This window comes from Anolis sagrei, chromosome 3 (assembly GCF_037176765.1).
Source record: "Anolis sagrei isolate rAnoSag1 chromosome 3, rAnoSag1.mat, whole genome shotgun sequence".
Lineage (NCBI taxonomy): Eukaryota > Metazoa > Chordata > Lepidosauria > Squamata > Dactyloidae > Anolis > Anolis sagrei.
The window spans coordinates 161708527-161725006 of record NC_090023.1 but is presented as its reverse complement, the minus strand read 5'-3'; the positions used below and the strand labels follow the sequence as shown (position 1 = coordinate 161725006).

Sequence of the window (16480 nt, the reverse complement as noted above, 5' to 3'; positions counted from 1 at the left end):
CTTCTACACTGCCATATAATCCAGATTATCAAAGCAGATAATCCACATTATCTTCTGTGAAATGGATTATATGAGTCTACACTGCCATATATTCCAGTTCAAAGCAGATAATTTGGATTTTATTTGGAAGTGTAGAAAGGGCCTCAAATGAGTTTCAATAAGTGTAGTCAAAATTCCCATAATGATTCTGCACATGTCTAGGTCAAAAAAGGATTTGTTAGAGGATTCATAGAATCATATAATCATAGAGTTGGAAGATACCTCATGGGCCATCCAGTCTAACCCCCTGCCAAGAAGGAGGAAAAATACATTCAAAGTACCCTCGACATATGGCCATCCAGCCTCTGTTTAAAAGCTTCCAAAGAAGGAGCCTCCACCACACTCCGGGGCAGAGAGTTCCACTGCTGAACAGCTTTCTATTAGTCAGGAAGTTCTTCCTCATGTTCAGATGGAATCTCCTTTGTTGTAGTTTGAAGCCATTGTTCCGCATCCTATTCTCCAGGGAAGCAGAAAACAAGCTTGCTCCCTCCTCCCTATGACCTCCTGTCACATATTTATACATGGCTATCATGTCTCCTCTCAGCCTTCTCTTCTGCAGTCTTGTCTTGAGGAAGTTTTCAAAAAGGTAACAAAAAAGTTCTAATCTGCCCTTCAAAATATTATTTACAAGGCACCAGGGAGAAACAGCAGAGGACAATCCAATATCATTTTTATTACCTCTTTTTTGAGTTTTCCTGGGCATGCATTTGGCTGATGTTACAAGAGAAATGTTGGACTACATGGAATTTGATCTTACCCGGGAAGGTAATTTTTATGCTTTTATGAGTCTATTTTATTGCACAATGAAATGTTGCCAATTATAGCCTACAGTGAATACAGTCCTCTCCCCAGTGACAGCTGAGGCTAAAAATAGGCATAATAGTCAGACAGGAAATGAAGTGTAGCAGTGAAAACAATGAGATGGGATATGCAGAAAAATTCTTCTACTGCAATACAGTAAACTCCACCCTATTTTACTACTAACTTTCAGTCACTTCTTATAAAGAAGCAAACTGTACAAAGATAAATATCATGCTTTTTCAATTTTTCCAGAGATTTCAGATGAACGTTTTTACACCGATATTTTTTTATGCCAAGGGATAATACAGATGCCCGGCATTTTTTCTGGCCATTAAGTTTGGTCCAGAAAATCACGCAAAAGCAATTGTGGGGCAGACTCTGTATATGGAGTATTATCCAATTTGACAAAAGAATGCACATAAGCATGTGCATCTTTAGTAGTTCAAGATAGCTATGAGGGATTTTGATGGATGCTACATTTTTATCATTTCACCATGTAGTTAAAGTAGTGGGAAATTATCACTTTTTTTAAAAAAAAAGTAGAAAACATAAGCATCAATGTGAATACACCCACAGTGAGAGAGAATATTTACTCAAAGTTTCCGTGCCCCCTTTCCATGTTTTGCTAAACCATTTTTATTTGGCTAAAGACAAAAAAACCATCTCCAGCAGATACAACATTTTATAGGTCTTTTGTTGTTGCTGCTATTGTTAATTTTAGAAAAAATATGTTTTTGGTGTATTACTAAACAGTGTTTATTTTAAAGTAGGAGGCATGAGCTAAATATAACTTGTGACAGTTTTGACAAGCATTTCTGTGCACTAAAATATAATATGTGTTTTGAAATTGTGCTAAAACTCAAGACAATATTTTTACTAGTGGAGCAAAACATATAATGTGCCCTTCAAGCAGTTATTTGCTAGAGGTAAGTCCATGGCCTAGCCTTTTGTTACAAGATTGAAAAGCAGAGAAAAAAATAACATTTGACCAAGTACCTTGCTGAACAAAAGCTCCATAAACCATCCAAATGGCACTGTGTAATGTGGAGAATGTAGAGGCACTGGAATGGGAAGAATTTTGAGCTCGTACTGCTTGTATTCGGTTTAAGACAAAGATTAGGACACCAACAACAGGAATAGCAGCTGCAATGCAAGCCCACACTGCAAAATCGAAAGGAGCAAAGAGAGAAAAGATGTTGATCTTCTCCTCTGGCTTCCTGATTAGGATGCCAACAGAATAATCCATATAGCGCTTGCTGAAGTCTACGACACTCTCCCGTTCTGGAGTTATGGTGATGGCAGAGATCGCCAGGTCTGCTCTCTAAAAGTAAACAGAAACAATTGTCAAATAGCTTCTTGATTCAGTGGAGTTTTTTGGTCACATAAAGAAAGGAGTTAGAGGAAGGAGAACTATAAAATTATGTTGAAGCCTGGGGAATCATAATTTATCCTCAGAATATGAGGAGAGCAATACTAAGCTAGCTATTTGGCTATAGAAAAATAATTCCAGCAGGCAGCAACATAACATGGATATTTAATTCTTCACTATTTTGTCTTGAAGAAAGTATCCGGTCTCGGCTCTGGATTATCCTCCCTACAGAGATTAGTTTAGTCCCCACTCTCCAAGCCTTTTGGGCTAGTTTAAAAACATGGCTTTTTAGATAGGCCTTTGACCTTGTTACTGAATGGCTATTATAGTAATTGTGTACTAACTGTGTATTAGATATGTTGTTAACTGTTTTTTATATTGGTGCATTGAATTTTGCTGTTTCCTATGTGCTGTGAACCGCTGTGAGTTGCCTTCGGGCTGAGAACAGCGATATAGAAGTAAAGTAAAGTAAAGTAAATAAATAAATAAATAAATAATGGTCAGATTGAAAACTCAGTGATTGCTTTCACTCCTGCACTTTGATTTGTTAATTATAGATAGCCAACTTTATTGGCAGGTTTGACTGCATTTTATGAATTTTGTTGTATGTCAGCCTGTTCAGCCTGTGATTGTGTCTAATGATCAGGTTGCTTTGGAAGAAGGGAATGACAATGTTGTTCATGTTCAAGTTGATTCCTCTGATGGGAATGGGGATGCTGTTCATGAAGATGTTCCTGAAGGGAATGGGGACGATGGTCTGTTTCCTGGGCTCAGTTTTAGGGATGTAGGGCTTGAATGCAATTCAGTTGATGGGTTAGACAGGCCTGTGTTGCTGCAAAGGGAATATCAAGGGCCTGGGAAAAGCTCTGAGCTGCAGTCCCAGGGTCAGTTATCTCCAGATTTTAATGAAGGCTTGAACAGAAGAAGAGCGTTTAGCGAGCAGAGACAAACAAATCAGAAACTAAGGCGTTCAGCCAGATTAGAACAGAAGTTAATAAAGAAATCAAAACTAAGGAAAAATCTGTTCCCAGCTGTTTGGGAAACAAAGTAGATATATAGTGCCAAGTACGGAGTCTATCATCAGACAAAGGAACGTTGGATTCAGGAATAGTTCTCCATGCCATGTTCCTGGACCTTTGTCTTTGTTGGATTCCTGTTTAATTTGTTTTTTTGTTTTCTTTTTGCCTTTGAAATCAAGCCTCTGGTTTAATTGACTTTCTTGGACCGTATGGATTTATTGCTCTTTTTTACTTCCTAATCAATTGGATTTGCCTTTTTATTCTGGATTACTTTTATTGCTTTGGCTTTTACCATCTTCAATAAACTGCTTGCTATTTTAACTCAACTGTGTGGTGTTGGAAGTCAGAGGGAATCCTGCTCTGGAGTAAAACAATTTCACAATATTATCAGATTGGGTTTTATGTGTGTTCATTGTTCTCAGACTTATATTGTTGTTTTATATGTTTATATATTGGTGTTTTATATACAGCACTTTGAAGAAATTCTGTGAGCCGCCTCGAGTCCCTTTCAGGAGATGGTGGCGGGGTACAAATAAACTTATTATAAACTGATTAATAAATATGTACATTGCAATCCAACTACTCCTCAACTGTTTGAATGGGAATGTCAATAATTTTTTGAAAGAGGGTAAACATCAAGAAAGGGTACATGCAAACTGGAAATGCTTCAAAATACTTAAAAGATTAAGAGTATCTTGTTATAGTCTATATATAGTCTATTTATGTTGTGGCACTGAATGTTTGCCATTCATATGCTGTGCTCCACCCTGAGTCCCCTTCGGGGTGAGAGGGGTGGAATATAAATGCTTTAAATAAATGAATAAATAAATACCAGTAGAGCCACGCTCTGATCTTGTATTTGGCTTTTTATTTGCCTCTAAAATCTTATCCCAGCAGGAAAAAATCAAGTAATTCCATGTAATGTGGGAGAAAATGACCGCATTACTGAATATTAGTGCTTATATTCTCAATGTAGTTAGACATGCAGCATTTCCAAAAGTAACACCCCCCCTCCCCAAAATAAAATACATTGTAGCATTTGCACCCTAAAGGATTTTGTGCTGAAATAAATTTTGCATCATTTCAGTAGCATTCACTTAATCTAGGAGAACACAAGCGCTTCCAAATCAGATGTAACTCAATCACTTTGACATTGGTTTTCCATTTTCTCCATATTGAAGTACTCTTTTTAAAGACAACACTATATCTTCCTCTTTAGGAAATCACTCAACCGATCATTACACAATACTATTACTATTAAAAAAAGGTACATGACTGACATCCAGCACACTGGGAAATCAAAATGGAGTGGTTTTTAAGTAAGAAACTTACAGCAGACAAAGACCCCATTAAGCATGCAAGGAGAATTCATATTATGTGGCTGTCTGCACATAATTTATTCCAGTATTGAAGGTTTCCAACATATAGCTATTGCCAAAGTGTTTGGTTTAGACTTTCAAGACAATTCATCACCTAAATCAACATTCATGTTAAGGAAGTTAAAAGGAATACAATGACTATTGCAAAGATTATGGCACTGAGGGAGTTGAATTACATTCAAAGGATTTCCTTAACAAGAAAAGGTTCTAAAAATGGCTCTGTAGGTATAATATTTGAAAAAAATGTAGGAGAAACTAAAAGTTTCTGATAAATGTTCCTCTTTGGGGTATCTGTAGTCTACATTTTCACATTAGAATAACAATATTCCAAATATTATTTCCTTGACTGTCAGGACTCAGTTCCTTTAGTTAACATTTAAGGTGGCTCAAAATATTTAAAATGCTATCTTTCTTTTCATCAGGACTATTTACCTTGTTAATTAGTTCTCCAATCATACCATTCCAGGAGCTGTTGTGCAGCTGTTGCCCGTACTTGCCATCCGGAGACTGGTAGATCTCATACTTGAAGCCCAAATTCTTCGAAAGTGCATCCAGGACATCAATGGAAAAGCCTTTATAGCGCTTAGGTTGCCCAAGTATATTCTCAGCCACCATGACAAAAGGTTCTTCCTGAGAACAAAGCAAGGTTTAAGATGATATTTGAGAGTACTTTTTATCAAAATGATTCAGACAAATAACTCATAGTATTGAAAACACCTAGAATGGGGAATTGTAATGCCTCCATCACTGCAGTTTCAAATTGAGTGGATTGTCTTTCCAAGAAAACAAGAAAAAGACTTCTCAGACAAAAGTGAGCAATCTGTTACTCCTTCTTCCATTATTTATAAATTATTACCAGCCCAAGAATAAATTCTTAACAGTGCTTGGCCCCAAGGGCTTTTATGATGTGTACAAAGAGACAGGGATCCTGTAGGGTGAGAGTTTCAATATGACACACACTATGTGCTGACTTGCTAGGGGGCTGTCAACCATTCTGACTTTACTGCTGTTTCTCTTGGTTGTGTCTTTACAAAGTGGCAGTGATATTCTCTTGGGTTGGAACAGCTCAGCTCCTAGATGGAGAGGAGCTATGGTCATGACCCATTCTGGCTTGAGGGGAGACAAAGAATAGCAGATGGGTGAAAACCTGTCCTAAAGATCTCAGAGATGCACTGTATTGCTTTAATGTACTCTAATATGAGAAAAGCAAAAGGGAAGAGTGGAGGAAATCCCAAGAAACTGCTGCTGAGAGTTGGAAGGTGCAGCTTGCATGTGTCATATTGTAGTCTCTTTTCAACTTGGATTTGAAATTACAAATATGCAAGTGGCATGCCTATACAATTTTGATAAAGGAGGGAGACACACTGAGGTCATAGCAAATGTCTAACTAATGTTGCCTCTGCAATTACTGTACAGTGATTCAAACAGTAAATAATCTTTACTGTTATTTTAACAAATTCCTGAAGCAAATGTCAACTACTCCTATATACGATCTGCATGGGCAGTAGGGTGTGTGTGTGTGTGTTAGTGTGCAGGTACAGCTGTACCAGGGGCTCCAATTTTGTTTGCTTTGCATTGAATGTTTGTTGTAGTCCTAAGTTTCAGGGACTCTGCAGATAGGTGGCTTCTTTTGGCTGCAATCATAAGGCAAGCCACCTGTCAATTATAGTTAGGTTCCCTGGTCCCGCCCCCTTTTTGGGTTTTGGAGGGAATAGGAGCCAGTTTGGGTTCAGTCCATACAGAGAAGCCTTTCATGCAGGACATAAAACCAAGAGCTCCTGTAGAAAGCTTTGTCTTCTACAGCTTGGCCGGGGAGAAAGGTCCCGTAGCTTGGCCGAGGACTATACAGCCTTACAGCTCCTTTGCTGAGGGACTTCAGCCAGCCACCACTGAAACCTGAACTCCTTTTTCCCCTGGAAGTCTACAAAGCTCTGCTTGGTAAGGGTCACTCGTGGAAGCCAGAAGCAGTTGGTACAGGGTGCAGGGGCTCCACGCCAACAGAGGCAAAGACAGACTACCCAGATTAGAAGTTAAGGATTTCCCCATTTGTTAAAATAGGGTTTATGAAGATAGTGCCTGTTCCCAGTGGACAAGATTGAGAGAGAGCCAATAGACTATTAAGAAAGCCTTAAAGTACCTGTTTGTTTTCAATAATAAAGAACTTTGTTGAACCTTTAAGCGATCTAAAGACTCTGTTTTAAGGAAATCCAAAGGCCTTTAATCTGAGGCAGCCCCGGCATCCCGTTGGGCACACAGAATTTATGTCCTGTCTACAGTTTTATGCACAGGCCCAGCGTGTGACAGCACAGTTAGTGTCTGCAAACCTTGATTAAATCATTGTGACATTGTAAATAGAAAATGTTGTAGTACATAGTGCAACCCAAATATGCTATCAAGATAATCTGAAGCTATTTTAATACCCTTTCTTTTTTCTCAAGAGGACTTTGGGAATTCTCTGTGTTCTTACCAAGTTACAATTTCCATGATTTTTTAAAATGAAGTCATGGCAGGTAAACAAGCAAAGTGTCGCCACCTTTTAAAATTTTAATTTTCACTTCCATTTGTTTCAGAAAGATTTTTGTTTTTCAATGTGCTTTGACACTTCCTCTTTGACACTCTAACTCAGAGGTCCTTGAACTAAGGCCCGCGGGCCGGATACGGCCCCTCATGGTCATTTACCCAGCCCTCACTCAGGGTCAACATAAGTCTGAAACAACTTGAAAGCACACAACAATAACAACAATCCTATCATTAGCCAAAAGCAGGTCCACACTTCCCATTGAAATACTAATTGTTATTTGTTAAAAATTGTTCTTCATTTTAATTATTGTATTGTTTTAAAGTGTGTTTGCACTACAAATAAGATATGTGCAGTGTGCATAAGAATTCATTCACCTTTTTTTTTTCAAATTATAATCCGGCCCTGCAGCAGTTTGAGGGACTGTAACCTGGCCCTCTGTTTAAAAAGTTTGAGGACCCCTGCTCTAACTATTGTTGTCCAATGGTGGGTGATACACATAAGTGTTAAAAATCTCCAAATACGGTTTTTAAGTATCCAGGGAACAAAGCAGTCTCTAAGGTAGCCCTTGGAGCTCCCAAAGTGATGGAGATGTGAGATTTAATGCTCACATTTTGGTAAGCTCCCCAAGTTGGTTAAATGAAAACTTCAGGAAACAAATCTTTATATGCACTGCTCAGTAATGGGTGCAGGCCACAGCAAAATATTATTATGTCACTTCCTATTTCTTAAAAAGGCTATTTTTGGCATATAACTCGCTGGAGCGGAAAATCTTTATATGACAACACTGCAGATGCATCTAGAGCTGCGAATACAACTATTTTCAAAATTTAGAATGAGAGGTGTTAGTCTTGCTTATGAAATGACAATGTCCCTTTCTCTTAAAACTGATTTTAATGTAATATATATTGGAATAAATACCTATCTATCCATCCACCTATCTATATCTCAAACTTTTGCAATAGATAGAAAAAAGTCTAACAAGAAGCATGATTGAATCATCAAGCTTTTTTTTTTTGGTTGTGTCAGGAAGTTATACATAAAATAGGAGTAGTTTTTTAGTAGTTTGAATGGTATCCTAGGAATCTGAAGCCCTTTCTACACTGTCATATATAATTCAGATTATCTACTTTGAACTGAAATATATGGCAGTTTAGACTCATATAATCCAGTTCAAAGCAAAAAATGTAGATTTTTTTGTCGTGTCAGGAGCAACTTAAGAAACTGCAAGTCGCTTCTGGTGTGAGAGAATTGGTCGTCTGCAAGGACGTTGCCAGGGGATGCCCAGATGACTTGATGTTTTTATCATCCTTGTGGGAGGCTTCTCTCATGTCCCTGCATGAGGAGCTGGAGCTGATAGAGGGAGCTCATCCGCCTCTCCACGGATTTGAACCTGCAACCTGTCGGTCTTCGGTCCTGCCGGCACAGGGGTTTAACCCATTGCGCCACCGGGGGCTCCAGTCATCAAGCTACAAATGAGGAAATTGATCATAACTAGAACTTTGCATGGGCATTAGGAGAACTAAAAGGGGTTCATGATTTGTATATGTGATAAAAGGACATCTAAACAATATCAAATTGTCTTCTAGGTCATTATTGGTTATAGCAGCTTCCCTAGTAAAGAAGTATTCCAGGACCCTTAAACATTTTTGAAAGAAAAAAAATGATCTTCAGTTTCTGTGTTTTACCTTATACTTAAAAGAAACAGATAAAATAGTCTTTGCTAGAAAAAATTGCAATGTCTCTTCTATATAATGATAACGTTAAGAAGGCATCATAGAAGCTGACCTTCCTCTGCAATCTTGGCAAAAATTATCTCCTCCTTTTTAAATTTTGCCACTTTACAACAGACAGGAGAATTCTTCCCTCCACCTTCTCTCCAGTTAAGTGGGAAATTAGAATTTCACAGGACAAAATGCCATCTAATATCTATTTTGGAAGATACTTGGTAGATAGTATACCTCCCACTTTATTATGCATTATGCAGCTTTAACTTATTTCATTCTAAGCCGAGATACATTTTTCTTGTTTCCTTAGAGATAATATGTTTAAAAGGCTAAATAAATTGTCATAAAGATTTTCAGTTTTTTGTTTGAAATCCCGTTATAAATAGCAGTTTGATTTGCCTAGATCCATCTGTTTTAATCCTCTCCATAGTTGTCTGGTTGTCTGAATTTCTTCCAAGTACAGCCAGTCTTTTTCTATGTCTTTTTTTTTCAATTCCAAGAAAAATGCAGTTATCTTTCTCATTAGTTGGAGGGGCATTGTTGTTGGTATTCTTAGCTTCCTTTCAGGAGAATTCTATTTTTTGAATAAATCTCAGGAAACATTTGGAAAATAAGAAGACCCTGGTTACGTCAATCAATGTTTCAGTTAAACTCGTACTTGAATTAATATTATTATTTTCAGCAAACCCATGGTTTGTACCCCCCTCCCCCACATACAAAATCACATTTTGGGGTGAGCCTATTACTTCCTTACCACTCTAATTATCTAAAGTGGAAAATCTACCAAATATTAGTATTTCAAATGTATGTATTTGTGTATTAGAAGATTGACCCTAAGACATCAAAAATGCTCCCTTCAACTTAAAATACTGCAACTGTGTTAGTGTCAATAGATTTCCATCACCTCTTCCCCAAAAAAAAACAAAACAACCCAAGTAGTTTCTATAAACATCAATAGGAAATAGCTTTTGTAAAGGTTTCAATATAGATTAGTAAATCCTCTCCTTTCCTTTTTAAAACTGTCTTTATCTTTGTGAAGTGCAGAGGTTGACCACTACATTTAGGCAGGGGTCAATTTTGGAGGGTGATAGGCCACAATAGTGCGTTGACAGGAAACTGGAGATAAATCCTTGGATGTTTTGATTATGGAAATTTTTAGTTTTTCTATGGTATGTGGTGGTAGCAACCTAAATATTTTTAATCACTGGACTATGATACAAAACACACTTCCTCCTCTCCTGTTGATTTCATTATCTTCAATATCCACAATACAGCAGGAGGTCCACTACTATGTAGCAAGTGGAATCTTTACTTCACCATGTAGCAAGACCATAGCTCTTTAAGTATAAAGTAGCATTACTATCACACCAGAAAATGCACCTTCACCAACATTCATAGGAATTAATGAATTGAAATCCATAAAATTATACATTATGTTATATATTTGCCAATAAAAAAGCAAACTTATTTAACTCTTTTTTTCTATGGGTGCATCTACATTGTAGAATTAATGCAGTTTGACACCACTGCCATGGCTTAATGCTATGAAATTATGGCGGTTGTGATTTTAAAGGTCTCCGGCCTTTTCTGTCAAAGAGTACTGGTGTCTTACTAAACTACAGATCTCAGGATTTCATAGCATTGAGCCATATCAGTACTGTAAAGTAGTGTTAAACTGCATTCATTCTACAATGCAGATGCACACTGTGTCTGTAATAACAAAAGTGAGTGGCCTAGATTAGGATTTGTGCATTCATGTTTTAACAGGGATATGTTATTAATAGAAGCCTGGATTTCATTGGTAGCCTCAAATAGAAGAAATAAATTCAAAGACTATGAGACCTCTTCAACACTGCTCTGTATCCTAGAATCTGACACCAGATTATCGGCTTTAAACTGGATTATATGAGGTTGCTTCCAGACAGCACGAAAAGGGGAACTTTTTGCCCCATGCTTTTTGTCAGCTGCAGCAAATCAGCACAGATTTTCCACTAGCATCATGTAGTCACCCCCCTCTCCCTTTGTTTAGATGGGCCCTGAGTTTACATTGCCAGATAATTTTGGATAAGAAGATAATTTAGGATCAGATCCGGGGATGTAGAGGAAGTAGAAGGGACCTGATGTAGAGGGTACTATTGACAGCATTCAGGTCTGAATTAAATTAGCTGGTGTTTTAAAGAGCTGACATGATTTATATTACTTTGTTGGTTCTTCATCTAAAGCCTAGTTTGCTTAAATGTTTGCAAAACAACTTTTTATTCCTTTGGTATTTTCAGGTGACAAAGTTTTTTACACCAAAGGTAGTAAGAGCAATTTGGAAGGGGATGCATTATTTATTATTATTTATTTACAGCATTTATATGCTGCCCTTCTCACCCCGAAGGTGATCCTCATGTGTTCCAGATCAGGCATCAGATAAGAGTCCATATTGTTCCCTAGGAAACTGTGTGTGTGTGTGTGTGTGTGTGTGTGTGTGTGTGTATATATATATATATATATATATATATTAGGCTTGGGCGGTTTCTTTTGTTAATTTCGTAATTCGTTATTAATTCGTATTTAAATTAGCTTACGATCCAATATTTGAGCCATGCAGGAATAGTGTGAGGAGTAATTAAGATTCAAAACATTTTTTTCAATTTATTTCATAATTATTTTGTAATTATTTCGTAATTATTTCGTAATTATTTCGTAATTATTTCATAATTATTTTTGCATGTCTGGTGCAAGTTTTATAGTTTTTGTTTGTTTTATCACACCAACAGTCAACAACAGAGGGAGAGGGAAGCTTCAGAAGTTCCTCCTGTCCCATTTTGAGTTTTTTTTAGCATATTGCGCAATCTCGTCCGCCATTAACAAATTGATTCGTAATTTTACAAAATTTCATAAATTTTAAAATTTTTAAAAGGAAAATTTCGGAATTATTTAAAAAAACGAAACGCAAGGGCCCCCTAAAAACGAAACGAGTTTAGAACCAAATTTTTCCGTGGTTACCCAAGCCTATATACAAAAGCTCTGGAATCTTTTGTTATAATGCATGTAAGCTTTAGAAAAAGGGGATAAGAAGATGGGTTTGTGAGGGATAGAAAGTAAAAGAATAATTTTTTGATAGGTGAGAAATTGAGTTTCCAAAAATCCATGCAAATATTATAATATGATTTAATTATATCCCCTTTACTGGGAAAGAGAATTAATTTAAATCAGTGAGTTACAAGGAACTAGCTGTCTTAATTATGGATTACTTTGAGTGTTTTATCAGAACTGTGTTTTGTCAAGTCAATACATATTAAATTACAATAACTGGACAAAACATAAACTTCCACATGAGCTAATTTCAAAGATCACACAGGGCAGGAGCTCAAAAATGGCAGAAACTAAGAATGTGCAGTGCTCCAATTGTAAAACCTTTTAGTATACCAATGGCATGCTACAAAGAATATCACTTGCACATGCTGCAGACAATGAGACACTGAACAAAACTTTTAAAGTGATAACAATTAAATATTGCTTTATGGGGAGGGGGGGGCATCATATATTTTTAACAGTTTGCTTCCTCAACTCAAACATGTTCATACCAAGACAGTCACCACTTTCAGTGTTAATCCTTGTAGGTCACTACCCAAGCGCCGTTCCTGCAGGCTTCCATTCAGTCCTTTCTCAGAGTCCCATGTTGCCAACTGCAATTAGAAACACAAGTGAGATAATGGTATAGTTTCAACATGTCTAAAATACCTCTAACAGCTGTGAGATGAGAAATGTATATGGAAACAAAGGAAATGTTCACAGAATAGAACAAGATGTTCTATTATCCAAACAGTACCAAGAGTATAATTACAGAGCTTTAAATTGACAAATGCCTAGGGTCTTTGCTTATATTACTGCCTTCTGTATTATCTGGAAGTATAATTTCAGTATGCCATTTGCTATAGATTACTTTGCTACAATTTTAGTCTACAGCAAATTGGTTTATCCCTTTATTGATAATGCTACCTATGTGCTTAAAGCTCCATCTCTTTCTTTGTTCCAGTAATTGTGCACATTTATCCCAGGTTCCTTCCACACTGGTGGCTAAAAAAAAAAATCCCACTAATTTTGTTTTTGAGCTAAGCAACATATACCTTTAGAAATTTTCTCCATGCTCCAAAAAAAGTAATTGAAAGCATTCCCTAAAAAAATTGCCCATGGTTTTTTTTCCTACCGAAAACAGCATTTTCTGCACAGAAATATTTTCTGTCCAGAAACATGAATTTCTGGAAACAAAATGCTTTTTCTTGTACTAAAAGTATTGTAGTTGGGGTGCATTTTTGCATAGAATTTGCATGTGGTGGATGTGTGTGTGTGTAAAAGCAACATTTTAACAAATTGAAAAGAAGGAAATTAAGTGAGAATGTAGTGAACATTGAAAAGCACTATCCCATATCCTATGAGGATATTCTGTTCTGTAAAAAGAACCATGCAGCTGGAACAGCCACCAAACAAATTTTCCTGCTATAGAAATTGACCTTGTACTTCTTTGGTTATCTGATGTGACAGATATGCATTTTTACACCATTGTGCTAGGGACTGGCATCACATTTATGCTGATGGGTTAAAATTAATAATTTTCTTTTCTTGGAACTTGCAGCAGACCAGGAGTCAGACCACAAATCAACATCACAACAGATCACAGCACAACACCAGTCAATTGACTTCCAAATTAAGTAACACTGGCCTAAAGAATATGGTGGAGATTATATCTGTAACTCAATACATATAGGAGCAAAAAAAACTGCATGCTGAAATAGTACCTGACATGAAGCCAGGAACTTGGCCATATTTATTTATTTGACTTGTATATCGCTACTCCCAATTTGGCTCGGAGCGGTTTACAGCAGTAGATTAAAACAATACAATTAACTTTAAAATACAATAAAACAAGAACAGACATAGTCCCAAGTTATTTATCCATCGAAAGCTTGTCGGAAGAGAAAGGTTTTACAGGCTCTCCGAAAAGCAAGTAGGTCTCGGATAGATCAGGTTTCAACTGGAAAGGCATTCCATAAATAAGGGGCTACAATCGAGAAGGCTCTCTGCCTAGTAGAGTAATCTCTGGGGTTGGTAGGGGGATAAGCAGGCCCTCAGGTACGCCGGCCCCAGACGGCCAGCACCTTGAAAGTAATACCAGCACCTTGAAAGTAATCCAGTACTCAACCGGTAGCCAGTGCAGCTGTTGTAGAATTGGGGTGATACGACACCTCGCCGGCATCCCGGCAAGAAGACGAGCCACCGCATTTTGCACCAGCTTCAGTTTCCGGATCACTGACAAAGGAAGGCCAATGTAGAGGGTGTTACAGTAGCCAAGTACCAATATTAGGAGATGAGTGATATTCTTCATTGAATTAACTCAATGATTTGACTATTAGAGTATTGCTCACCACATGTGGACTGATGCCATCTTTTACACTAGGAAAGTTTCTGTTTATTAATCTGCAAGAATATTGGAAAATGTATTACACAGGAGCTATAAATCATTTGTTTGATCCTCTCAACTTATTGCAGGGACCAAAATAGAAGACAAAACAAACAAAATTTAATTTTAGTATTGTCTCAGTTGGCTACCAGGATACTGGTGTGCAAAACATTGGGACAATTTAAGGAAAGGGGAGAAGGCAAAAGAACAGATAGAAAGAACAAGAATAATGATGACGGGGTAATACATCAAACAACACTGTGACACAGGTGGACAAAACCCTGGTTCTGCATGTCACAAATTAGCAATGTGGAAGAGCGGCGGGGGGGGGGGGGCATAATCAAAGCAAGAACTTTTGAGGCTGTGAATTTGGGTTCCTGTCTATTACATGTCTGTTCAGCAAATTGTTCCTTTGAATATTTGTACTTCAAATTATATCCTCTCTCTCTCTCTCTCTCTCTCTCTCTCTCTCTCTCTCACACACACACACACACACACATACTCACACACACACACACTCTCACACACACTTACTTTTAAAGTTTGATTTTGTATTCAAACCTTTCCCTTAGGTTTAACCTGGATAATGCTTTGGCATGGTACAGAGGGCTACAGGTATTGTTATTTTTTTAAGGGCACCAGTAATTGCTCTTTGGAAAAATACACCTCTTCTAGCATTGTTGCACATGACCAGCTAGGGCAATGATGAGAAAGCAGGGAAGACACCCAACCACTCTCCCCATGGATTATCAAAGCTTTTCTCACTGTTGTGGAGTTAAAATAATCCAATTCCTTTTATTTTCTCTTCTCTGTATTCCATTGGTCCTTTATGCACACACTACCTGTAAAATGCTCTGGTATGGTGCCTATGTTGCTATATTCCAGTGGTTCTCAACCTGTGGGTCCCCAGATGTTTTGGCCTTCAACAGCTGGTAAACTGGCTGGGATTTCTGGGAGTTGTAGGCCAAAACACCTGGGGAACCACAGGTTGGGAAACACTGTTGTCTTCAGTATTTATTTATTTATTTATTTATTTATTTACAGTATTTGTATACCGCTTTTCTCACCCCGAGGGGGACTCAAAGCGGTTTACACATAAGTAATGGCAAAAATTCAATGCCAGTACAAACAATTATAATTATACACTACAATTAGACATACATTAAATTAAAAAATACACCCATGAGCAATAAAACAATAATTAAAACAATAAAACAATCTCGTCTGTCGAATCGTATGCATAACATCCAGTATGTGTTGCCCTACCCATTGATCTTTAATTCAATGTCTTCTATGTCTCCTGTAATCTGAACTTTTTGGGGCACACACCAAAAGCTGAAAATCCAATATATCTGGAGGTGTAAAATCAGTTTGTCCCTCCAGTGGTGACCAGTTCTGTCTGTCTCTGCATTTAATCATTCTGTCATACTGGAGTGCTGACATTATTGCATCCATTATTGTTATTTCTAAATTTGCCTATGGGACTACTTTTAAAATTTAGTAGTACGTTAATACAGGGAGTGTCCTCTTGCCTGCTGCTTTCCAACTCATATACTACATATTTCAATGAAAGAGACACTGATGCCCATTGTTTTTGTCTGTCGCTGTATGATTTTGAGCCATTCATGAGGTTTTCCTAGACTAAGTATGTTTGACTTGCCAAAGGTCACCTAAAGGATTTTGATAACTGAGTAGGACACTGAAGTCTCTTATCAGTCATAGTCCAACACTCAAACCACTACCCTTTGCTGGCTCATTGTAGCAGCACACATCCACAGCCTACCTTAGCAATAGAAACAAAGACTATCCTGCTTCTCTTTGCTTCAGAGTGTGGAGGGTGAGGAAAGCTTAAGCTGTATAGTGCTATCGCTTCAATGAGGAATAAGCTTAAGTGCTGGCCTGCTGATGCTGACTCCATAGACAGATTAGTTATTGTGACTTAAAGCTGGTGTTACTTTCTTAGAGACTTCTCATTGTGACTTCATGCTGATGATGCAAACTTGAAGGAAAGAGAATTGTCAGCACGCCTAATGCTGTTGCTGTTTGACTGAAAGAGTAAGATATATTGACCATTGTGACCTCATACTGACATCCGCCTGAAAGAGAGGGATTGACTCCCTTGTTACTTACTTCATCTATATAAATAAAAATGTAATGTTAGTTTGTGGGATTAACAGAA

At 37.5% G+C, this 16480-nt stretch overlaps 1 protein-coding gene across 4 annotated transcripts in view; it reads right to left on the bottom strand.

Moving 5' to 3' along the window:
* Positions 1-16480, bottom strand: part of GRID1 (glutamate ionotropic receptor delta type subunit 1) — a 1182427-nt gene that overhangs the window by 106850 nt on the left and 1059097 nt on the right. For all 4 annotated transcript variants that reach the window (XM_060768968.2, XM_060768967.2, XM_060768969.2 and 1 more), the window contains exons 9-11: positions 12428-12529; positions 5040-5237; positions 1837-2161 (exon numbers count right to left, since the gene is read on the bottom strand). In XM_060768968.2, coding sequence (XP_060624951.1) covers positions 1837-2161; positions 5040-5237; positions 12428-12529 — 625 coding nt within the window. The remainder of the gene's footprint in view (positions 1-1836; positions 2162-5039; positions 5238-12427; positions 12530-16480) is intronic.